The sequence below is a fragment of the Dermacentor albipictus genome, chromosome 1, assembly GCF_038994185.2.
Source record: "Dermacentor albipictus isolate Rhodes 1998 colony chromosome 1, USDA_Dalb.pri_finalv2, whole genome shotgun sequence".
NCBI lineage: Eukaryota > Metazoa > Arthropoda > Arachnida > Ixodida > Ixodidae > Dermacentor > Dermacentor albipictus.
In genome coordinates this window covers 21,541,060-21,567,225 of record NC_091821.1, presented here as the reverse complement: position 1 = coordinate 21,567,225, position 26,166 = coordinate 21,541,060, and the positions used below count along the sequence as shown (strand labels likewise).

General features: G+C 42.7%; 1 protein-coding gene across 1 annotated transcript; it reads right to left on the bottom strand.

Moving 5' to 3' along the window:
- Window positions 1-6,448: 6,448 nt before the first annotated feature.
- Window positions 6,449-24,483, bottom strand: LOC139060359 (uncharacterized). Its single transcript, XM_070539478.1, has 8 exons — window positions 24,196-24,483; window positions 24,082-24,120; window positions 20,730-20,847; window positions 19,429-19,475; window positions 15,646-15,769; window positions 10,064-10,294; window positions 6,848-6,936; window positions 6,449-6,748 (listed from the first exon to the last, which is right to left on the bottom strand). The coding sequence occupies exons 1-8, from the start codon at window positions 24,349-24,351 to the stop codon at window positions 6,599-6,601; spliced, it is 954 nt and encodes a 317-aa protein (XP_070395579.1). The 5' UTR covers window positions 24,352-24,483; the 3' UTR covers window positions 6,449-6,598.
- Between the last annotated feature and the right edge of the window lie 1,683 nt (window positions 24,484-26,166).

The window sequence follows — 26,166 nt, the reverse complement described above, 5'->3', positions numbered from 1 at the left end:
GTGGGAAAGGATGAACAAAAAAGAAACACTGAGAAAAAATTATGGACACAATCACACATCATGCATGCTAGGCAAGAGGTTGTGGTTTCTGCAACATTTTGCAGAAGCTTTGACAGTGTACAGCATGTACAAAAAAAAAAAAAATGCTCCACAAGTAAACGATTAAATCACTTTGCCATTGTTCTAGCCTTGCGAGCAGCAAGAGCAAGCTGCTTCATAAGAATAGTTGAACTCGCAGCGCTCACTTGCACCGAACCTTGTGTGTTCGGTGCAAGTCCTGTGGTTCTGTAAGTGTGTCGGCAATCTCGAGGTGAAACGTACCATTAAATCACATGGAGGACAAACCCTGATGCATATGCATTCAGCCAGATCTTCCAGGTTCAGAAAAGACTACAAGACCAGAGGAAAACTTAGACTTAACAAAATAGGTGCACTGACATTACACAAATAATAGACATGATTTCAATACACAGGTGAAGGCACTGCTGTCTCATTTCAAAACATTGTTCTTGCCTTTTGTTCTCCTGTTCGTAAGTGCTGTGTATTAAGGCTCGATGTTTATTGCAATGCCTTTGTCACTGGTTAAGCACTAACAATGAGGTGCATATATCAGCCTTAGAGTGCACTCTTCAGCCCCTACTTTGTGGCTGACGAGCCGGCTGTGTTTCTGTAAGGCCGGATCCAGCTCCACTGGGTCACTACTAAATTGCAGTTTCCTACAGGAGCAAGGACACCTGCATAAATATTTTTTTTTTTACACACTGCAAGAGCTGAAAGGAAGATAATGGGTCTATAATTTTATAATTCTTTACCATCTCCCTTCTTGTGGATTAGCTCTCTGGAACCGTTGAAGTCGTGAGACATTTCGTGTAAAGGGCCGCAAGCGTAATTTTCAAGCATATCTCCTCTATCTGCAATTAAATTGATTGTTATTCCATCTTCTCCTGCTGCTTTTCCCTGGTTCATGTCTAGCAAGGTCCTTCTAACTTCAACGCCAGTTATAGAATGAGCCTCTGTAGAACGACAGAAAGCTGAGCTAGTTGGTAAGGATTCATTATGCAGAATATAAGTGAGGCGTGCAGACAGGACACAAGAGTGTTCGTGTTGTCCACTTCTCTACTCTTGTGTCCTGTCTGCACGCCTCACTTATATTCTGCATAAGGAGCCTCGGTACCCTGTTCATTACTACTTCGAATGGAGGTAGCGTGGCTGCTCTGGGTACCTTGCAGCTTCAAACTTGCTGATGATATTACCCTGCTTATCTTTCAGTGCATACATCTCGGCCTGTCCTATTCCAAGTTTTCTTCTCGCTGATTTCCTGCTGCGTTCATTTTTTTACTGCTTCGATCCTCAGTCTTTCTCACATTATAATTTTGAATATCCCTTACTTTCTCCTAGTTGAACAGCTTTGACAGTTCCATGAATTCTATCTCGTTCATCTCTTGAGTTGGACACTTCCAATCTTTGCAATTTCTTTATTAGGTCCTTCATACGCAACGACATTACAGTGTAAAACATGGCACTACAATCTCGGCATATCTCTGTACGCGTCGCCACGAGCCAAGCGCAGTACGACCACATCAAAATTGGATTTAACCACTCTTTCTGTGCATGCGCAAGGAGCAATGGTTTCGAGAGAGAAATGTGGAAACTTCCGGTCCTTGAGATTTGTCTTCACCTAGATACTACGGGGAAGAACGCTGTTTGCTCCGTTCATCCTAAGCTAGCAGCACGAACTCAACAGAATGTGTGATGACGTGGCTGGTGTGGCGAAGAAGCCGTGTCCGTGGTGAGTCTGTGGAGTTTTGTTGCGACGGTAGCATATTAAATTCTGATAGCTGCAGGGGGATGCATTTGGAAGTGGTTTCTTCTCGGATGACTTTAATGGCAGACCATTACATTGTGCCAATGAATTGCTCATTAGTGTTGTTGAGCATACTGCACAATTCAGGAGATTTGTGCGGGAATGGAAATATTTGAGTTCAACTGTTTGTATGTAAAAGTAATAAAACTGAACATCGCTGAGCACTTTATAAGCCGTAAATCATTGCGACAGCTCTCCAGCAACACTGGCAAAGCATTACGCTGCGCCGATGTTCACCAAAATGCTTTGATGAATTGAAACACATTTACTGTCCTGTATGCTAAAGTACGAAAAATGGATGTCACCATGCAATACTTCACAGCCTTATATGGACCTTTCTGAAAGCCGTACAGGAACACTGATCGCCTATGTGGTACAAATTCATAGTGCTGTATTGTATAAAATATTCACCAAGATAACTTCCCATAGAATAAAGGCAGCACTTCAGTCAACCACACGTACAGGCTGGCTTCTGGAAGGGATACTCTACAATGGATCACATCCATGTCATCATTCAGGTAATCCAGAAATCTGCAGAGTACAATCAACCTCTCTATATGGCTTTCATAGATAATGAAAAGGTATTTGATTCAGTAGAGAGACCAGCAGTCATAGAGGTATTCATAATCAAGGTGTACAGGAGGCATACGTAAATATCATGGAAACTATCTACAAAGATTCCAAAGCTACCTTGATTATCCACAAGTAGAAATACACCTATAACGGCGTCAGGCAAGGAGACAATCTCCCCGCTGCTATTCATTGCATGCTTAGAAAAAGTACTCAAGCTATTAAACTGGGAAGGCTTAGGAGTGACAATTACCAGCAAATATCTTGGCGACCTTCGGTTTGCAGATGACATTGTCCTGTTCAGCCAGGCAAGAGAAGAAGAGTTCAGGATCGCCAGTCGGCCTCTATTTAGAGTCTGAGAACGAGTTTGTTCACCTAGGTCAATTAATCACAGAGAACCCTGATCATGAGAAGGAATTTCACAGCATAAAAATGGGTTAGAGTGCATATGGCAGACATTGCCAGCTCCTGACTGGAAGCCCGTCCCACTATCATTGAAAAGAAAGTTGTACAACCAATGCATTCTACCGGTGCTAACATATGGGGCAGAAACTTGGAGCCTGACAAAGCAGCTCAAAAACATGATGAGGACCGCTCAAAAAGAAATGGAACAAGGAATGCTAGGCGTAACATTAAGAGGCAGAAGGAGAGTGGTGTGGATCAGAGAGCAAACAGGGACCACCGATATCCTAATTGACATTAAGAGATAAAAATGGAACTGGGCAGGATATGTAATACTTAGGATAGATAACCGGCAGAATGGGTGCCAAGAGAAGGTAAGCGTAGTCGAGGATGGCAGAAGACTAGCTGGGGCGATGAAATTAGGAAATTCGCAGCGCTAGTTGGAATCAGTTGGCGCAGGACAGGGGTAATTGGAGATCGTAGGGAGAGGCTTTCGTCCTGCAGTGGACATAAAATAAGCTGATAATGATGTCAAACTTTCTTATGCGCAGCCATAAAAGGTAATGGCAAAATGTGTAGTTTTAACCTTAGAGGATTAATCAGGAACTGCTTTTCTACAGTCTTTTCACTAAATATTGTTTTATCTCTCTTCAGCACCAGAGAAATACTTAAGGCTATGCGTGCTGTGTTATTGAACATTAAAGTGTGGTTTTCTGAATTCATGTATAATGTTGATTTTATCTTAACACCGAAATAACAGATGTGTATTGGTACTAAAGAAACATGCACGTGTTACAGCCAACCACGTGCATCCAGGCATAGTTGGTTTCAGTGCGTCTAGTTTGTGCAAAACCAGCCGTCGGGATGCTGTTTGGCAGCTGTGAAACAAGACACAGAAGGTGCTTCTTGCCATGTTACCGGGCCATACATGTTTATTAATTTTGCTCGGGTTATCATGTGGTAGGAATTACGTGGGCCAGACCGGTCGATGTTTGAATGCTCGACTTCGGGAGAGCTTAAATAATGTGCGCAATGTCGCAGCCGGCCATCCAAGCTCTCATTGCAGGAACTGCGGTTGCGAGTTGTCGGTTGAACAGTGCAATGTCATACACAGGAGTGGTGCACAAACAAGAGATTAAGGTAAGCAGCAGAAATTATAAGATTTGGTAACATGTGTTACACCTTACATTGAGCTGTCAGAGAGCTGTTTTTGAGCCATACGCAGAGGTGGGTTTTCCCAGTGTGGCAAAAGATAAAATACATCGGAGGATGAGAAGGCACGAAAGAACCATGCGTTTGAGAGCTTCTTGTTTTTCGCTTGATTTCTTTTGCTGTGTCTTGATCCAGGTAGCCAACTACACGTGCGCAGGCTGCAAGATTTTGTGTATGTACCACTTGTTTCACGTAATTGGAACCAAATCTTCGTGTTGCAACAGTGTTTGAACAGTGTGGAACCAATGTATCGTGTTGCAACAGTGTTTGATTGTGGCATGCTTTCCGAGGGCAGTGCAAGACCTCCTAAGGTCATAGATGCACCAATCGCATAAAAAAAAGCCGGGTGTAACATTTCACTTGCGACATAAGCTTGCGTTGTCTGCTCAGGACTGTCCTATGTCGTGTGTATGCTTTCTCCAGTTGGCAAAGGTTGGGAAGGTGCTCGTAAGATACGCGCATATCAATATTAAATTTACACTTACGTCCTATAACTACTCCTTGGCATGTCACTCATGCGGTTTTTATGTAATTCATTCATGGGCTACATGTTACCGAGAGGATGGGATTTCGCTGCTAGCTTGCAGCGGTCTCAGGTTGTGCTCGAGGACATGTGCTGTGTGCTTGTACGACATACCCTGGTTTGGCCTGTGTATGTTCCATGCAGCGACTGTGCTTTTAATGGGGAAAACCAGCGAGACAAACGCGTTCGTAGGAGAACACGTGTGGACTGGACGAGCACTGGATTTACAAGGGAAGAGTTGCAAGTTCAGTGCTCATTCTGACCACTTCTTCTGCATACACGTTTTTGTTTCGTAGGTTTCTTGTTCAATATCTTCCACCAACTAGCCCATTAAGAAGTTATGTTGTAAAAGGTGGGCTTGAACACAAAGAACGTGTGGGCCCTTTTACAGGAATATTGGAGAATTTTGTGTTTTTGGGAGCACTGCGTTACTAAGAATTCTGAACGAGCAATTTTCAAAGAAAACGCATGAACACTGCTTTCAAGATATTAATATTTAAAAATTCATGAACGCAGAACCTGAGCTACCAACTTAGCTTGTATAGTGAAGCATTATGCATTGCAAAAGTTCAGGTGTGAATTGGAAATCGTTTCTGCTGTTCCTATGTGTACCATTTCTGATTGATGTTTTCAGTTGTCATGTGTGTTACAAGAAGTTGTAGACGGGTTGGATGTGTGGCATCAATTTTTCTAAGCACATATGATGTATAGAAGAACGTCCACAGTGATGTTCTTGATGCAAGCACTGTCTTCAGAACATTACTAGACTACTAACACTGCCTTCAGCATATGACTATAAAGTTGTTCAGGATATATGTTAACCACATAGATTGCAGCACTGCAGGGTGAAAACAAGCTGGACAATGTGTACTATAATAGATAGTAAATACTGCATTCGCGCATTTATAATGCTACGACGAATAATGCGAGGGGGACTTTGTTTCTCAGAGAGAAAAAACTGCTTACTCTGGAACTTACTATACCAGCAGAAATTATTACTGTAAAAACGGGAAACAACGCTAGCCGAAGCCCCCAAGGCTTCATTCATCGTTACATTGAATTGCCATCAGAAAATAAAGGGAAAGTGCTGACATTTATACCTATCGGCAAGAACGCCATCGTCATCCATAACATCCACCAAGGTTATTTGACAAACGTACTTCATAAATGCCCGCGACACAATTGAACACGGCAAAACCTTGGGCGGAGTGCAGAGCGACATACCGTGCGACTCCCAAGACCGTTCACTTGATATGCTGCACCGCAGCACCTACGCATCTTTCATGTCAATTAGTGGGTAAACAGTGATGAATGTTCATTACGCATTCCCATCAAACAAGCTTAATTTGTATGTAGAGACCATCATTTAACCAAGTGAGGAACACCGAGTGGCAACATCACAATCACTACGAGTTGCAAAGCACCCTTCAATCGAGCCGGTGGCGCTGACTTGCCACGTCCATGTTTTTCAGACAAATGTACGGCCCAAGTTAGCACCTTATTGCCTAATACAGCGGAATCTCAATAAACGGAAATCGCATAAACGGAACACCATCCTCATGATCGGTTGATTTTGTATTCATACAATTGTAGTGAGCTTTATCGCTCAGTAAATGGAACTGCTGATAAATGGAACCAATTTCCCTGGTCTCTTGAGACAGAGCGGGTACTGTAGAAGAGTTTGCTAAACACATACTTGGTTTGTATGCACAAATTTTCAACCTAAGGTTATATACTACATTTTTGCTTGTGTGCACAAGAAGCAGGCGCAATAAAAAAAAATTGCACAAGAAGTTTTAAATGAACATTCAGTTATACTACTCTAACATGAAAAAGAAAAGTTGGTAGAAACTGACACACACAATGACAAATAGACATTTGTAGGATGACAACAGCCCATCCCACATGCAATGGGAAGCAGCCTTTATTTTAGTGCGTGTTCCCTTAAACCGCTAATGGTAAAAAAAAAAAATGTTGGCTGCAAAAACCCATGGTCAAGTCAAGCAAGGCTATTGCTTATCCTTGCTTCAGTTGCCCTCGTCTTGGGCACCCTTATCCTTCTTGGCCGTATCTCCCTGGATGAGCTCTCCAAGTGCGATGCAGGCAGCCTCACTCTGCGGGTGCACGAGGAAGACGGGGTCCCGAGCCATCTTGTAGTCTTCGGACTCTACCTCATCCTGCACAATAGTCATCACAGAAGCTTCAACGTGTTGAAAGGCACAGCTTAGGTAGGGGCAGAAAGAGTACTCTCTACCAACCGATTAGCTGTGGCCTACCTTCTTCGGTTCTTCGGATTCTTCCGTCTCCATGGGCTCGTCCTTGACCGCTGCTGCAGGTTTCCCCCCTGTAGATGGACTGTCCGACTCTGCATGAGCGAAATTACCCATGGCACAGCGAGGCCATGGCTTGGTTTGTTTTTATACGGAGTAGGTTTCAAGACTTGACACTCAAATTCTTTAAAGATACAGTACGTGAAGCTGAGGCCTGACAGGGGCGGAGGGAAAGGGGGGGGCTTAAAGATCCGAACACCCGGCATTGGCTTAAACTCCAGGGTCCCCTTTTCCCCAGACACAGCTGAGCCGCGCACGGCAACATGCGGCAGCGTCCAACCCTCGTGTGTTTCCATGGCTATATGTGGTGTCAACACACACCAGATGTCTGTTGACAGACGTCCCTGTGGTGCTTATTTAGATGATATAGTTTGCTTATGTTGAGGGCAACTGATTTTTAATGCAAGAAGTAATATGTATGTTTCACAAGGCACAATGATTCTACAGTAGGGGCTGGTAAATCAGTGTGAACTGAAACAGCAGTATTGAAGGCTAAAGTGGGCAACACACAAAGCAAACACTGCACATACCAGTTTCAACATAGCCCTACAAAATATTACAGAGATATTGGGGGCGAGGAGTTACGGAGTTGCCATCTGTCGGAAGCGCCTCCCTTGCGTAGTATGAGGGATCACGCGGTGCACTCCTCATAAGTTTCGCTTATGGCGCTCAATAGAGGCACCGCATGGCAGCCCTCCTGGACATTCACGTAGGTACTCTAAATGTGAGGGAAGTTTCAGACTGTCTATATAATCATCTTGGGCGACTTAAAGCACAGAATCGCTTACAGACGCTATCTTTTTAACGAATGCGTACAGTGAATGCCACTACGCGCAGTCGCCGCGATGGAGTTTCCCGAACTGGTTTCTTGCGTGATAGGTAGGGAAACTCTGTGAGTAAACTACTAAATATGTTCCTATAGTAGGCTGTCTGTATAACCAAATGGGGCATAACAGAATGAAGCCTCAATGCTGCAATCGCATGGTTCGCAGCTACTGACTGCGTGTCTGCACGCATGTCCACGCACAATGTTTTGCTTCGCTGCGAGTGCGTTATCGCACCATGTGTCTGTGTGCATGCCTTGAGCTTTAGGCCGCAGCATATGAGCATTTGACAGTACAGAAGCAACCACTGTTGCGTGGACACTATCAAAACTGTTGAAAAATAATTTCATTGTGGACAAGTCGACTGTGATGTACCGTCCCGACGATTCAATCTTTTTTTTGTCTTCTAAATTCTTGGATATTTCAATATTATTTCTCAAGTTGCATCGCACTGTATGTTTATTGGTCTTCTAAGCGTGCCATTTCCCTCTGCTTCTTTTTCGTAATCTAGTGCATTAATTCATAACACAAACATGACCATATGACCTTTTTTTAATGTGCATCTTAATTTACCACTCCCTTTTCGTTCATGTTCCCTTCATGTTCACTCTCTTTCCTTTCCGTTCAATTTTCATGTAATTATAATAATTAAGGAGTCAATTAGTTCATACTAATTGTCTAGTTAAGCAGAATGCGAAAATTAATTTGGGTATCTTCAAGCAACGACAAACAACATTACCTTGCTTTGGTCTAGCCATGAGCAATTGCATATTTTTAAAGCATGGCTCAAGTTATGTGGGAGACCCTGTATACATACCCAGCATACTGTAAACAAGTACAGGGTCATCAATTTCAAATAAATAAATAACTGAAAACTTGCAGGGCTACAAAGTAATTGTGTGACAAGCAGGAGCATCAATGTATCTGCACAACGCATTCTTGTCTCTTGCACATCTGTTTTGAAGTGATATCACAAGGAACTGTGAATAATAGTTGTTTTTCGTCTGCAAATGAGCTACACTAGCAAATAGCACTCATGTGAAATGGTAAGCAGATGACAAAAAAGCAGCTTTTCCGGGCCCCCACATTTTTACATGCAGAAAGTTACAGAAAATATGAAAAAAGAAAAGAAAAAGTTCGAACTTTTAACTCTTAACTCCTTAATTGGTCAATTCTCACCATGCCATTTTGCTTCATCCTCGTTGCAGACTGTCACCTTATCCTCCAAGGCAGGCGGGAACGTCGGCGTATTTGCACAATACATTATAGTTGTGTCTTACTCATCCTTTTTAAAGTGCATGACAACACGAGGAATTGTAAATAGAAGTTAGATTTCTCCTCTTCAAATGTGTTGCAGTATGCGACAACTAGCTTTCATTTGAAATAGTAAGCAGGTGACCAAAATAGCAGTTTCTTTATCAAAAAAATTATAAGCAGGAAGCTGGAGAAAAATTAAAAAAAGAAACATAAGATTATCCATATCCAACCCACATCTTCCATGTGAAGCGAAGCTTTCCTGACGTGAAGTCAAGAGCTTGACAAAATGTCTGGTTGTGGAGTAACGATCAGACATTTACGAAGTTTCCAGAGATCTCTACTCTGGGTACCATAACAGGGAAAAAAACAGAACGCCGACCAGGATGGAGTTGTCTAAAAATTCTTGAACATTTCAGCTTCCACATGGAAGCCTTGTTCACAGTTTTTTATTTGGCCATATGCCTGTCGTACTTGAATGAAATCAAGTTTCACGAAATCTCATCTGGTCGGGAAGTAAGGGCTTAAAAGGCTTCATAGGCATATAGCGAACAAGGCTTTCGTGTGGAAGTCAAAACCTTGAAGAAATTTTAGACAACGCCATTTAGGTTGGCGTTCTGTTTTTCTTCCTATTATGCCTATCTTAGTGATTAATGCTATAAATTTGCCTATTTCATTCCCGAGTCTGCCATAAAGAAAACTAGCATGCACGTATGTGCTCTTACATTCTCATGCTACACAATGACACACACGGTCATCATCTGAAAGAGGAAGTTGGCACCGCTATGATAAAAGTATGCATGTGATTATGGCCTAATAGAAGCATTGGACCGGGGATGGGGAGGGGGGTTTGAGGTTCGATCCCACCATGCGGGTATGTAATTCAATTTTTTAAGTATGACCTATTTGGCAAGAGAGCAGCATCCAGCAGCCAATATGTCAGGTATGTCTGGGAGGGTTTGCAAAAGAAAAAAAAAAGCTCTACTATAAAATAAGATACCCATAAATACCCCATAATTCTCCTTAACCCCATAAATCCTTAATCCCCTTACCCCATAAATCTCCTTAACTGATTAATTCTCACCACAGTGCTGTGCTTCAGCATCTCTGCAGATGCTCAGATCACCCTCCGAGTCATCAATGGGGTCACGAGTAACACCTTTGGGGAAGAACTCTGCCCATGAGCTGTGGTCCTTAGGATGGTCAAGGGCAGCCTTTTTGGCAGGAGGCTGTGCCTTCCTTGCAGACCGAGACACGTCTTGTCCTCTAGTAGGAGATGTTGCCGGCATTTTTCTTCGCGCACCTCCATGACAATCTGCGTAGTCAAATCCTGTCTTTGGATGCAGCACTTGTACGATGGTATCTACTCTGTATAAACCTTGCTCTTGTGTAGAAGACGCACATCATAACTTAACAGGGTATTGACAATCTTGCATATTGCTTATTTCGGTTTAATAAGCAGATGTCAACTTGTATGAAGGCTCAACTCCTCGAGTGCAACAACAATCACTAATTAAAGATGTACTACTTAAGCCAACAGAAAATTGGGTAAGTTGGTACAGATAGATCATCATCACTAATGGCATCTTTTGACACTACCTGTTTCAAATGCACTCCAAGTCCAGTGCCGTGGTGAGGAAACTTGCAGGTTACGTAATTGAAACAGCAGGCTGGTAGTTTATTTCATTACAAACAAGTGACACATGTGCCAGTCAGCTTGCTGTGGCTAACCCGATCGTGTCATCAAAAGCAGCATATGATCAATCTATTTCATTATCAATACAGCTTGATGTAAGGCGCGAGGCTAAAAAAAAAAAAAAAAACAATGTGTGGGCCTTGCACCTCTCATTTATTTATTTGCACCTCTGCATACTGATATCCACAGCAAAACTGTTCCTTTCATTTTTCTTCAATTTGTGCTCATTTGCATTCAACATGAGATAAGCCTGGCCTCCTTCCAATCCTTCCATGAGTACACAGCATCTTTCCCTCCCACCTTATTCCAAGTACTCAATGGAAGAGACGGACTTGTCTTTGGCAGTTTCTGATAAAAATTGTCTGCACAATTGAGACTTTTCGTCCACACTTCAAAGATTCCTTAGCTGCAACAAGACAAGCAAATAAACTAAATTCTATGATAAAGTGCAGTCTTTCCAAAGTGACGGTAAGAGATACGGTAAGAGTGACGGTAAGAGTGACGGTAAGAGACGGTAAGTGACACTAAGAGATGAATTGATCACAGACACAGTGACTGACTGCTGCACCAGTTCTAAATGTTACTGAGAACTTTGTTAAATGGTGCACAAGATTTGGCTTCAAAGTGTTGTTTTCACTGGCTTTACTCAACAACAAAGTATAACAAAAACAGACGTTTCGCCACCTATGCGGGCAAAACTCAAACTCAAAGCAATGTCAGCAACGTGCAAAACTGCACGTTGCTGACTTCAGTGAGGTCCTGGTAGCAAGAGCGAAGGCAGAACTCCTCGAAAGGGAAAAGTACACGCATGCCCACAACAAGAAATTGACTACCCTGATCCCCAGTCTACCGCAAGGAAAGTTTGAGGCCACAAGTGTTCACAACCTTTCTGAAAAACGGCTGTCGCAAGACCAAGTGAGTGTTTTGTCAAAAGGGATGAACTTTGCTATCGCACCGCGGTTTATTCCGAAACGCGATATTATAGTAGAAACGGAAGAATGTTTCCGTCACATGAAAGATACTGCAGCTGTATGCCTTGCTCGTAGCCGCATTGTGAACATTTTGGCAAATGCCCAGACGCCTGAGTTTAATTTAACCACTAAGGAGCGCGCAGCACTTCATGACGAAGTCTGACGCATTGGTCGTGGTCCTCGAAGCTGATAAGGGCGGAGGTATTGTAATAATGAACCGCAAGGACTACGATAGAAAAATGCAACTGCTTTTGGACGATCCTCTGCACTTTCAGAAGTTACAGCACGACCCCACTTCCACTTGCGAAAGGCGGTTGGTCGACTATTTGCGCAGCTTAAAAACGAAAGGAAGGGTCGACCAGACGCTGTACCGTCGACTCTTTTCGTCTGACGGAGCAACGCCGAGAGCCTACGGGTTGCCAAAAGTTCACAACGACGGCTGCCCCCTACGCCCTATTGTTTCTTTTGTTGGGTCGCCGACATACAACTTGTCTAAGCTTCTGGTTGAAATTTTAAAGCCGCTTGCGGAAGGGAGCACGTTCACAGTCAAGAATTCTAAAGAGTTTGTTACCGCGGTACGCCAGCAGCAGCTTCGGGACGACGATGTTATGGTATCCTACGATGTAGTGTCCTTGTTCACGAATGTGCCGATAGCATTGGCTACGGATATTATTGAGAAACGCCTGCAGGAGGACTGTACGTTAGAAAGCCGTACTTCCCTGACTGTTGACGACATCATGATTCTGCTTAGGTTCTGCTTGAAGCAAACATATTTCTCGTTTGCCGGTACCATATATCACCAGATAGAAGGCGTCCCGATGGGTAGTCCGGTTTCTGTAATCGTGGCTGATCTGTTAATGCAACACGTGGAAACGGCTGTGATGACGTCCTTACCCGTCCCTGTCAAAATGTACTGCCGCTATGTAGATGACACCTTTGTGATTGTCAAAAAGAAAAACCTGCGTGCCATGCATGAGGCGCTTAATGCCGTCCATCATGCCATTCAATTTACATGTGAGACGGAGAATAGTGGCAGCCTAGCCTTTCTAGACGTGCTGGTACAACGGAGCGAAGGAGGTTCGGTGGAGACAGCCGTATATCGTTGCGATTCGCTCTCGTCAACGCAAACTTTGAGGGAGCAAGAATTAACGAATGTGGCCACTCTTTTGCATAAACGGAGTTACCCTGAGCACTTTGTCAATGATACGCAGCGCCGCATGCAAAAACCTCGTGAGAGCAAGGTTGAAAGGCCAGCTTCCTTTGTGTGCATTCCGTATGTCCGCGGTGTATCAGAAGCAGTGCGCAGGGCTTTACGGCCTTTAGGTGTTCGAACTGTGTTTAAACCCTCGTACACGTTGGCAAACGTGTTCCCGAAGCCAAAGGACCGCACACCTCCGGACGAACAAAGTGGTGTCATCTACAAGGTCAACTGCTCGGACTGTGATGCCAGCTACATTGGCGAGACAGGGCGGCGACGTCGCACCCGTATCAAGGAACATCTAAGAGATGCTACGAAAGCCACCCATGCTACACGTGCCAAGACAGAATTGGTTGATCATTGTTTATCAAAGGGACACATGTTCGATTTTAACAATGTAACCACACTAGCACGGGAACACCGATGGGGCCCAAGAAAGTTCGTAGAATCATGGTTCATCCGTCGTAATCAATCTTCATGTAACTCTAACCGTGGCCCCCTGCCGGATGTTTACGGCAGTTTCATAGATAAATAGGATGTATTCCTCATTTGTTGCCATTGTGTACTGACGATGCCACCCGCATAGGTGGCGAAACGTCTATGTTTTTGTTATACTTTGTTGTTGAGTAAAGCCAGTGAAAACAACACTTTGAAGCATGAGTTCCCCTGGCTTTTGGAACATTTTCTCACAAGATTTGGCACGAGCTCAGGCCACACCATATTGTCTACCTGGCCACCTTTTCCAAAACAAAAAAATTCCTTCCACTCAAAGTTTTACTGCATTATCCTACATTTTCCTGCACTACAGTGGGTTAGATTAAGTGGCCCACACAACATTCATCAGCTACACCATTTCCACGCAATTTTTTGAATTTTATGCATATAGAGGTGCTTATGTCCGTGTATTGGATAATGAAAAAGAATAAGAGAGCAAAAATCTAAGCACGAGGGTATGTGTGAGAATGTATGTATATGTGGGAATGGAAGTTCACAGATGCAAGTTGACGAGGTGCACATGAAGGCGACAAGGCGGCAGTTCTGCCTTTGTATGGCATTATGCAGACATGCAAACCCAGAAAGGCCTTCACAGTACCATCAGAGAGGCAGAACTGAGATCGAGCCACACCTTGGGTATTAAGCAAAGGAGCACAACATCCCCAAAGCAAGCAATTCATGTGGAGGTGTGGTTTTAGAACATAATCAAGGTGGTCACACCACTCTTATATTTCAGAGAAAGGTGTAGTACATGCAACAGCAATTCAGTAGTGCATGACGTCCCAGTCAAAAATAAAAAATAAAAGAGAGAGAGAAGAAACAAACTATTTCAGTTGGATTTTCTAATGAGACCCAGCTCGTTCCAATTGGACATCATGGAAGGGACAAGTTCCTATTGGGCTTCATGCTAAGTCCAGTTCAAATTGGGCATCATGAGACGTTCAGTTGGCTCCATTTGGACATTGCTAGAGCTTGGTATGCAAAGTGGTCCCAATTGGAAGTCACGAGTAACCTCGTGACACAACAAAATAGTTAATAATAGGATAATTATTCATGTTAGTTTTCAAACAGAAGATCTTTGTACTTTGGTGTGATCAATGGAGTTTAGCATTTAGCTTTCTATCTAGGTAAAAATCTCTCGAAATTTTACCGATGTCTCATGAACCACTGGCACAACTTATTCAACCAAATATCACTTGCATATATAGCCCCTGACATCTATCCCTGGTATAACGAAGTGGTGAATTCTGGTTATGTCAATGAAGAGAACTGCCATGGTGTGTTCATGCATGAGTATGGTTCTTGAAAGGAGCTTTGAGAATGTTGGTGTCAGGTTAAGCTGAGGGCCCATCTGTTTTTCCCCCCTTTCCTTTGTTTTTCATGTTAATCTCAACGAGTCCAATTCAGAGACCAATTGGGTACAGTTGTGTTTAAACAACCACACAGTGCAATTGGTCCTGTCTATTTGTCCAATGGGTGTCCCAAAAAAGAATTGGGAATTTCCAATTGCTTCGAGCAATTTTTTTTATTGGAGTTTGTGGCACAATTTTTGTGAATGATAGCTTCATGCTATTGATATTGGTAAAAAAACCTGAGAAGTGTGCTAGCTGGAGATACATGTACTGCCAGTATCACTGAAGCTGTGAGCGAGTTCGAATGCTATTCTGGTCTTATGTTCACATTGTAAGGATATAAATGTAATTGTCAGTAGACTTAGAGTGAATAGTTATCTGCACAAGATGTAACTCCATGACAGACTGCAATGACCTGAAGACTACACACACACACACACACACACACACACACGCACATACACATACACACACACAAAAAGAAAAGCTGAATAAAGGAAAAGTGTAGTTCATGCAGAAGTTGATACAGAAGGGCAGTTGCTGTTCATATTCATTCACATGTATGCAGTTCTTCAGCAGTGCCACCACCACCACGATATATGGGTAAGTGAAATCGCAAAAATGCAAAAATATACAGCATGCTCAATCAAATAAAAACAAACAACAAATAGAAGTCAATATGTACATTAATTTGCATAAACCATTAAAAAATATCTTTAGGTTGCACAGAGATGACAATGGGAAAATGATAGTGCTGCAGCAACCACCGCACATTTATGTCTTATGTACATGGGTCACCAGGGACATTTCACAACGAACCTTTTTTTAAATCTGCTAATGCCTCTAAATGTTTGACTGAAATTGATACAAAATGTCAATTTTCTTGCATTTCATGAGTTCACTGAGAATGGCAAAAGGCAAGCAGAGCGACAAAAGGCAAGCAATTAAGCTCACCAGACCCCGATGAATGACGACTGGGCCTGTCCGTTTGGTGGTCACAGGAAGTTGGTGGACCAGACGTGTGTGGTATGTAGCGGTGTCGGTCAGCCAAGGGCAGAGATTGGGGCCCTGGTGACTGCTATAGCATTTGATCAAGGAGGGTGAACATAGTAAGCACCATATAAAGTAAAAAAGGGGGAGTGGCATGCAAGCACAACAGCTCAAACAGCATGCACAATATATCAACCACATGCTCACAGCAAATGACATTGGAATGTGGAAAACCACGGTCAGGATATGGTAAATTAACTTTTTAATTACTCACTTTACCGCAAATGTTGCAGTAACAATTTGAAAACGATCAGCACTTCAAGCACGTCTATGTAAAGTGGGAATCGGAGACTACCAGCAGATTTATCTTTTCTGCCATTCAAGTTGTAGTGAAAAGCCTCCCCCTCCCCCCAATTTCGCAACCTTCTTTTTTTTTTTGCACTATGACACAAAACAGATTGCCCCCGTATTTCAAGGCACACTTAGGCAGACAGGCCCTCCACTAAACGTTGCTTGCCCACGTGCACATACTGTCACCTTTTTGTCATTCTTTAAGGAAATTAAGAAAATTAAATGGACAATTTTTTCAAAACTGGTGCCAGTAAGCTTTTCGACAATATATATCAAAATGCTTTGCTCAATGAATGCCTTCAAGCTCCACTTCAAAAGTGCAGTCCAGCCTTAAATTTCCAAAAACTGGACTGCACTTTTGAGAATTTTAAAAATAATGACATTTGACCTTGATCCTATATTAACTAATCCATTCTTGTAATGTAGCCGATAAGGTCAAAGTACTTTGACACTCAATGAGATAAAGTGAATAATAAATAAAGTTCTTGACTCATATATTGGGTGTTCCAACAAACACTTTAAAAAAGAAGATTGCCTGTCGCAGACAGCACAGTTCTAGTCCATGACCTGGTCTACTCGAAGAGGTGGACATTACTTGCACAAAAAATTGAAATGCATAATCGACTAATTAACAAATGTTCACTACTTACATTTTTAACTAATGACCTTAAAGTATAGAAATTACCTTAAAGGTAAAGTAAGCCCCAAAACAATCAAGCGAAAATTGGAAACTCAATCATAGGAAGAAATGTATTTTGACAGACAGTTACTACTACTTTGGAGCGACACCAGAGTATGGTTTTCATGAAGGCATGCACCAGAATTAATGGCATCAAAATTATGAGGCACTCTACTCTGGGAACCTCATCTTGTTTAACTAGGAATGCACAAGACAGCAATAGAAGATTCAGAGGTTCAAAATAAGAAAGGTGCTAGTGAATTTGTTGCCATTCTGCAGGGCACTGCTACTAGGGAATTGCATATCTTGGTATAAAAATGCACTTGCTATGTGAGCCCACTTAATAAAAAGAACAGTGCTTAAGCTGAAAGAAAACAAGATATGTCAGAGCAAGAAGTGGGAGCTACCTTACAGAGGTATTGTACACTAACAACAAAGCTTCTGAAACAAAAGTTACGTCAATTTCATTTCAAGTATGCTAAGAATACAGGCAGACAATTATTACTTTCTAAACTGTGTTTTTGCATTAAGCTGTATATGACAAGACGTTTGCATGAACATTAGTTTTTCTGGGGATAAGGGAATCTTTACTGCAACCAGTCTACTCATTTTTCATGGATGCCACATGGTTGCAGAGATTCATGGACAACACCTAGGCTAAATAAAAAATATGCCTAACCATCAACATATATGGTCTGAACGACTATGCACTGTTCATTTTGACCTGGAAACTGTGTTGCACCTAGGTCACACAGGCGAATTCAGCAAAGCTGCAGCAAATGTCACTTTGACAGCACACTGCTAAACATGACAGGAGTGTCATATGAAATTGAGTGTCCAAAATTAAATCCATAGGCACATCTAATTATTTTAGGCAATATTAATTGAACAACAATTTGATCAATAATCACAAGCTGAGAAAAGACTGCATTGCACCTGACACTCGTGCAAAGCACTGTGCATTTGAAAGTGCTGAGGGTGGTTAAGTATTGGCGGTTTTTATTCCAAGTGGCATGGGAACATTGATAATATTTGAAATCTAAAAAAAGTCGCAGTTTCACCCGAATAATTGCTATCACAATAAAGGATAGTTTTACCTGCATTATTTCTGAATCACTGCTATTGATGCTACATACTTTGACATAGCAAATGGCAGACGCACTCACGGGTGAGTCTATTTTAGTGTGTCTGCGATACGATGCTGTAACAACTATAGCTCCAATTGAAGCCATATTGCACACTTACTAAACTAGACATATTACTAAAGCTATCCAAGTGATAGCCTCCAAATGGCACTAATGATGAAGTGCACCAGCTCAAGGTAACACCGAATTTGCCTATCTGACAGTATTAGTGTGTCAAAGCAAAAATATCTAGGCAATTAGCGCTTTCTGGCATATTCAGGCGAGAACAGCGTTAAAGACACGGACACAGGTGAAGTCTCATGGAAAATGACACGTTGCGCTGATTGCGCGTTTCCAGAAACGACACGTATCTGTTATGTCGATGTGGCCGCCATGATTGCCACGCCGGGTACGCCCGGACGGTGGCCTGAAGGGAGATGAAGACATGGACGGGGACCGAGGAAGAAAGTCCGTTCACTGAAAGTGCAGCACCTTTATAAATAGGCTCGGCGTCGCTACGTCAGCACCCTCTGAGGGCGAGGAAAGTTGCGGTTTCGAAACCAAAACCCTGATGTAACAGTATCCCTATGCCTTCACCTTTGCCTGTGTCTTAAGGCTGTTCCCACATAACTTTAAATAACCATGATAGAGTGTAGAAGCTTGACTGAAGGAGGACGTAGAAAGAAACAGACACACAGAGACAGCGCTGTCTGTTTCTTTTTACATCCTCGTTCAGTCATGCTTACACACTATCCTGGATTCAAACCAACTAGCCCGCCAACATGACTTAACCAAGTTCCTGAATAACCAACTAGCCAATGATTTCATGTATAGCTTCCTTATATATAAATGGAAGTTGGGGAAGGTCGTCCCGCTGCAGAAGTCCAATAACATTTGATCCTTCATTAACTGCAGCCTAGTTTCCCTTATACACATACCTTTCAGAAAACAATGGCACTCATTATTTAGCTCTTTAGAAGATCTCATTTTTCTTTCCTTGCTAATATGGCTACAAAAAAATGTTCCTTTCAAACACAGCTTTACAAATGACTTCCTTTACAAATCCCTTATCCTCTGCCATGGATCACTCATCTTTAATAGGTTTTAGGTTTTCCGGGTACAATTGGCTAGAATTCATCAGACTGCAGAAAATAGCAGTGTCAAGATTTTGCATTATTGAAGATGGCTAACTTCACAGATGGTAGGATTTAAGTCTTGCAATTAGCATTACTCATCGGGCTCTCTTGGTGAAATTCTAATTTGCACGATCACTTGTCTAGTTACTGCCTCAAACTATATTAAAATGCGTGCCTCTATGGCAAGAGCAATCCTGAGGAAATCATTTATCTCATATTATATCCATATTTAAGAAATTTCAAGAACATTTTCTGAAACACCATGTGTATATATGTGCTTCACGGCCTCAAAGTAAATATATATCTATATGTTTCCTCAATCAAAGCGTGCAGGCATCATGCAGGCAACCATGCAAGGAACTCAACAAGCAAAATAAAGCAAATAGGCATGCATGCATATGCATCTTCATAGGATAGGCCACACAGTTCCCTGTCTACAAGAAGAAACTAGCAAAACCTGTGAGGTTGATGGCTGACACAGGACTTCACTCCTTTCTTGGGCAGCTGTTCAAATTAACAGTATTAAACAGAGCACCACGAACACTTATAACTTACACAAGCATTGCAGAGTTTGTAACATAAATACGACAAGCCTCTCAGACATTAGAAATCAATACTTATTTAAATCAAGCAGCTTGTTAAGTTTCATCTATTCACCTTGCAAAACTGTGTTAATGAAGCTTGTTCTTTTAAAACATATTTGTTAACTCAATTTGTGCTCAAAAATTATAATATAGTAGTATCAATATCCATTTTGTTTGTCTTGTAGTCCCTTGACAGTCCCATATGTTAACAGCTAGACCACTGCTGCAACCCTCAAAAGGGTTCTGGGGTCGATCCTGCCTAAAATAAAAGGTTGATTGATTGAAATGGGCACTATAAATGACACCACAGCAAAATTATGATGCAAGTGATGCCTTGAATCTTGGAATTTCACACTTTCCTAAAACTGTTCTGGTGAAGTGACTGACAGGACAAAACCTCATTTAAAGTAAAGCGCACCAAGTAAGCATGCATTAGAATGATTTAAATTTCTGTGCAAATGTGAATACATGCATGTGATGAAAACCGCGAACTACCTAAACAGTGCAGCTCCAGAAAAAGTAAAGCGTAAAGGAGATAAGCAGAACTAAAGCAACTGTGACAGAACATAAATACTATTCTGCAAACACATGAATGTCATATGGGAAAACACGGAGAAGGCGGGAGATGGAAATTCAAGACGAGCAAAACAAGAACAAGCCGAAAGCGGGAGCTAATGTTTCGACAAGTGGACTTTTCTTCAAGGCCTTGAAGATAAGTCTACTTGTCGAAACGTTGGCTCCTCCTTTCACCTTGTTCTCGTTTTGCTCATCGTCATGAATGTCATGGGAAGCATAAGCTATCCATGCTGTAGAACTCCAGGCAAAGATAAAGCATAAGGGAGTGAAGCAGTACCAAAGGCAAATTTTATGAATGAACATACTATTCTGTAAACCCATGAATATCACAGGAAGCTTGAGCTATCTATGCAGCACAAGTTCAGGCAAAAGAAAGCAAAGAATGAAACAGAACCACAGCCTTTGACTAATACATTATATTCTGCCCATTTCATGCAAATTTTCATTGCCATCAGTCTCAAAGACAGAAACAAATGCATCTAAAGAAGGAGACACTATAAAGCAATGAACTTGAGAAAAGGGCAGCCTGTTCAACAATTGAGTTCTACCTAACATGAAAAAAGTTGCGCTACATTACACTACGAAATGAAAAACTTACGTTGCATTAGCTCCAAGCCAACATTCAAAGCAGGTGCACCAAGTGGCATCTCATGGGAGCCATCAGAACTACCAATATCCTTGTTGTGCTCCGCATCAGATAATTGATCAGGTGAATGCTGTCGAGAGATGAATAATCAATTATCAAACGATATAATTAGGGGAAATAGAGTTCAAAAACCACTGTTTTTGAACTCTATTTCCCGTAATGAGTTTACATACTAAGTTTACAATGCACAGTATAATTAAACGTTCATTAGACATGAAACTTTTCCAGTTAAACACCTTAAGTCATGGAATGCATGGTGCAGATGGAGTCACAAATAGCACACTGCTGTCATTATTGCCAACAATCTTAAAAATGGTTCGTACACCAGAAGACACAACTTCCATGTAAATAAGACATGCATGCAGGATCTGCTGACATACATGAGCCGCAGAACACCACTCATGACACACCATATAAGCTTGGCATTACTCATTTAGCTGCAACCACTGCTTGAAACTATTCAGAAAGCTTGCTCAAATGATAGGTCGGGGACCACATCTCATAATGATTCTTTTCATGGTCTGTTCCTTTTTCACTTCATCAATGGCTCACGTGAAGCCTTAATTGGGCAGAACGTTGCAGGTATGAGCCACCAGTATGACAAATGGTAAGTCTAACAAAGCCAGAAGAATGTTCACAGAACATGACCCTTTTGTCTAAAATGTTTACATACTTTAAGAGCAGGACACAGCTGACATATTGCAGTAATAAAACCATACCTGTCTTGGTGCGCTCATAGCAATTAGTTTTGCATAGTGTATTACACACAACGCTGACTCTCATATGTGCCACCGAAGCATCATACATTGCGAGGAAATATGGCTAAGCCCTTTTTCCTATGCACTGTAAAACTGTGGGTATGTCTTCTGCAACTAGCCAAGCAAAATGCACGTAATGTGGTACGCAGTGAAAAAAGCTTGCACATATTCAGTTTTACATGGCTACTACTGCAGATGTACCGACAGATGGTTGTTCTTTATAATGCTGTATGATCGAGCTTATGATTTCCTATAGGCTCCGGACACTGCCCAGGAGGTGGGTCGGAGCAGGAGCTCTCAGCACCTTACATGGCAAGTTTTGGCAACACTGGTATGGAGAATCCGGTCCGCCAGTGTTGTGTTAGCACCAAAACTACATGTGCGCTCTTGCTACAGAAAGGGTGCAACTTTTGCTTTGCAACTTCAAGCCAATGGCAAAATTCTTCGCTTCCTCCTAAGAAATGCACACCGCTAGACATGTGCTCACCGTGAAAACCGCTGGCATTTTTGTGCTGGAGTAGCAGCATTCCAAGCGATGGAAACACACAAAGTGTTTCTTCGGAAGCTGCCACGGCCTATATAAAATTATGCTTTGACACAGGTTCAGCAGAGTCTATGAGCACAATCAGCTCACTATTCGAGTTGCTTGCTCTTTGGTGGCACTGCTTTGATGCTCTTGTGAGCCCTCACTTTTTCACTTACTTTAGCGTGCTCAAAGTGATTAACCGCTTCTCGAGCTAATGCACAGAGGTAATGTTGAAGTGTGCCCATTATATTCAAGCCATTGGAATGTCAATGTCTTACGCTGAATCACTGTAACTGCGACCATGCTTTGAAGAAAACAAAATGCAAACAAATTCAGCGGCACACGAAAGGCGACCTAAATCTGGATTTTTTTAATATGGGCCGCCTCACAGTAGACTTCTGGTGCACTATTACTATTATGCATTGCAGTGCTATTGCAACTCGGCAAGAGGCATCACACTAACCAAAGGTAACTGAGAAATCTGACTGGAATTAACTCGTCTTGAGTTGCTAATCAGAGAGAATTGCTCCAGTTAGCTGTCATCACTGCTCCACGTGAGCAGCACCTACCAGGCGCATACCTTCACCGGATGCTGAAGTAACAGAAACCTGCTCCGACCGCCAGTGAGAGAGCAGAGGGGGGTTGTAGCCTATGAAGCATCGGCAAGGAAATCGAGCAAGGCATCAAATCGACCAGAGCAACAACCTATAGAAGATGTTGTATGCATGTCAAGCTTGATTTCTTGAACAATTTTCTAGACCCAACACGGCAATGAGGACATCTTGACCAAGCCTCTTCTGAAGGGCAAAATTATGACACAAACGTCCAGCGATGCCATTAAGTATGTCAACATACAATCAAAAACAGAGTCGTCTGTGATTCGACAACTGCACACGTGAAATCACCGATGACACGGAATGGAAGGCATAAGCGTAGGCTCACATGTTTCAAGAAGATTCATTCTGTTATTGAACATGCCAATTCCATGCTGTGCCATCGGCAGTTTCAAAGCCATGAACTACCCTGTCTCACAGGGTGTCTATATGTTCTTAAGGCCCTTAGTTGCACTTCCGCTGTGACAGGTGGTACAGTCAGCCCCCACCGGCAAACTTGACTGTCAGGAGCTTATACAGTGCATATTGGATTTTATTTTGTACATAGTTACAGATTGCATTCGTTTGATTTGCGTAAAATTATCTACAACTAGCCGAGAAGAAGCCTTTTCCTAATGCAAATCATATATTCGCAAGTCACAATGGTTGACAATGCCCATCTTGCATCGTGACCATTGCTGTGCAAAATATGGTAGTCCTATAGCCAGAAACGAAAACATATATGTATTACATTGATATAAGCACAGGATGAAAACCAGCAAGCTTGATAATGAAATAATTCTGCTATATATCCTATTATCCCAATTAGTTTTCCCATTAACAGGGAACGCAACATTAAAAATCGACTTAGACATTGCGTTGCAAACTGCCAGCCTTCACGAACATATCGCGGTTATGCAGACGTGGTCGATCTTTTAAATGTTTATTTCACGTTTTTTTTTTAACATCCGTGGCGTAGTGGTGGCCGATCCACACAACAATGCGTGATGGCGGCGCAATGGCGGCACAACGGCATCCGAGTGTTCAATTCACGAACAGTAAAAAGATGGAAAGAGTGGAATAGAAATATTGTACGCATGCAGGAACATGAGAACACCGGTCGTCAAGCCATGACATTTCCGGCAGACGAGTAGTTCTATGCGCTTGCGGTGCTTACGTTGATCAATGCTCGCAAGTGGTTAGGCCTAGCCTAGCACATCGTTTTACGACAAAGCTGTGAAGAGCAGCGTGGAAAAAATGTTGCACCGTACAAAACATGGGCTACTCTAGCTCACTTTCGAATGCAAATGAGCGCATGCTCCAAAAAATTACAACGTTTAAGTCTCGACGTTTAGCGATGCAGCATGCGGTTATAATTGTACGCATCGAGATTACAGGATCGGCTACAAAAGCTATTGTAGGCTTACATGGTGCTCCTGAGGTGCGCTCCCTCGTTCTCCGGCAGCCTGTAAAACACACGTTCAATAACAGTTTAAACCAAGGAGCACGTTCAGAGAGCTCAACTAACACATGAAACTCACCGCTTCCCCTTGTAATGCAGCCTGTCGCTTGAGGTACTGGAATAACGGCAGCTCATCCAAGGGAACCAGTTTATGGCCGCGGCCATAACACTTCAGGGGTATTAGTTTGATCTCATCAACAGGGGGTTCACCACACTGACTGCGCTGATGCTCCATTATGTTAAAACCTTCGTATTGAGCGTCAACTGCACGATGTTAGCGGATCCACGCAGGCTGTTCAACGTGAAATGGAACTCTAGCCCGTGCTGTAACCCTAGCTGCAACAAGTGCACCGAGTGGCGCTGATGCGCATTACGATGATGATGATGTCTGTTATGATAATAATGCACGCAAATGTACGCGTATACACCGATCAGTGCAGCAAAGCCATATCAGTTGACACGTAAAGAATAATTCAAATTATTACGAGTCTCTTCGATATGTCACGCCATTATCCACTCTTACGCTCTAAAAAAAGTTTGCGTCTGTTGGGGTGTATATCTTCCACACAACGATAATCGTCATCTGCCTTGATGCGTTTCCTTTCTTCAAAACACCGGACCCGCTACTTTCCTGTCGGGAATGCTATGTTAACGCGCATGCCGTTCGTTACTGGAAAGTACCGGGTTCCCAGCGTTAAAGAAAGGAAACACATCAAGGCATATGACGATTATCGTTGTGTGGTATACACCCCAAAGGGTGCAAACTTTTTTTAGAGTGTGCTGATAACGTGCATGCCGTTCGTTACTGGGAAGTACCGGGTTCGCAGCGTTAAAGAAAGGAAATGCGGACAAGACAGATGACGTTTATTGTTGTGTGGCAAGATGCGACCCAAAGGGTGTGATTTTGGTTTAGAGTGTCGTTGTGGGGCAAGGTAAGCCTCAAAGGGTGCAAACTGTCTCAGAGTTCGCTGTCAAAAAAATTGTTACGACTGCATGTGGAACGTGCAAGAAAGTTGGATGCTGCTGTTATACACTCTTAGACAAAGGTACACCCTTTGGGGTGCATATCTGCCACACAACGATAATCGTCATCTGCCTTTGCCTTTCCTTTCTTGAAAACGCCACGCCCGGTGCTTTCCTGTCCGGAACGCTATATGTCATGGTGATAACGCGCATGCCGTTCGTTACTGGGAAGTACCAGGCTCGCAGCGTTAAAGAAAGGAAATGCGTACAAGAGAGATTACATTTATCATTGTGTGGGTAGATACAACGCAAAGGGTGTAATTTGTGTTGGAGTTTAATGGTACTAATTCCGTACACTCTTGAAGAATGTTATACTCTTTGAGGCTTTTCTTGTCCCACAACGTTAGATAATCGTCATCTGTCCTGCCCGCATTTCCTTTCTTTAACGCTTCGGGCCCGGTACTTCCAAGTCACGAACGGCTTGCGCGTTATTAGCGTAACACAGCATTCTCGACAGAAAAGTAGTGAGCGCTGAGTTTTCAAGGAAGAAAACGCAAGCAAGGCAAATGACGATTATTGTTGTGGTACAAGCCCCAAAGAATGCAAACATTTTTAAGAGTGTAGGGTTGCACGAACGCACTCCGTCACATCATACTGGCGTTCTGCTTAAATATATGGCGTTGAATTAGATTCGGAGGTTATAAGTGCTGCCACTCTAAGAAAAGTTTACACCCTTTCGGGTGCCCCTTCTGCCACACAACGATAATCGTCATATGCCTTGATGCGTTTCCTTTCTTGAAAACGCCGCGCCCGCTACTTTCCTGTCGGGAATGTTATCATGCTGATAAGGCGCATGCCGTTCGTCACTGGAAAGTACCGGGCTCGCAGCGGTAAAGAAAGGAAACGCATCAAGGCAGATGACGATTATCGTTGTGTGGCAGAAGGGGCACTCCAAAGGGTGTAAACTTTTCTTAGAGTGTAAAACCACGATTTGATTGTGAGGCACGCCGTAGTGGTGGACTCCGGATTAATTCTGACCACCAGGGAATCCTTAACATGCCCCCAATGCACGGGACAGAGGCGTTTT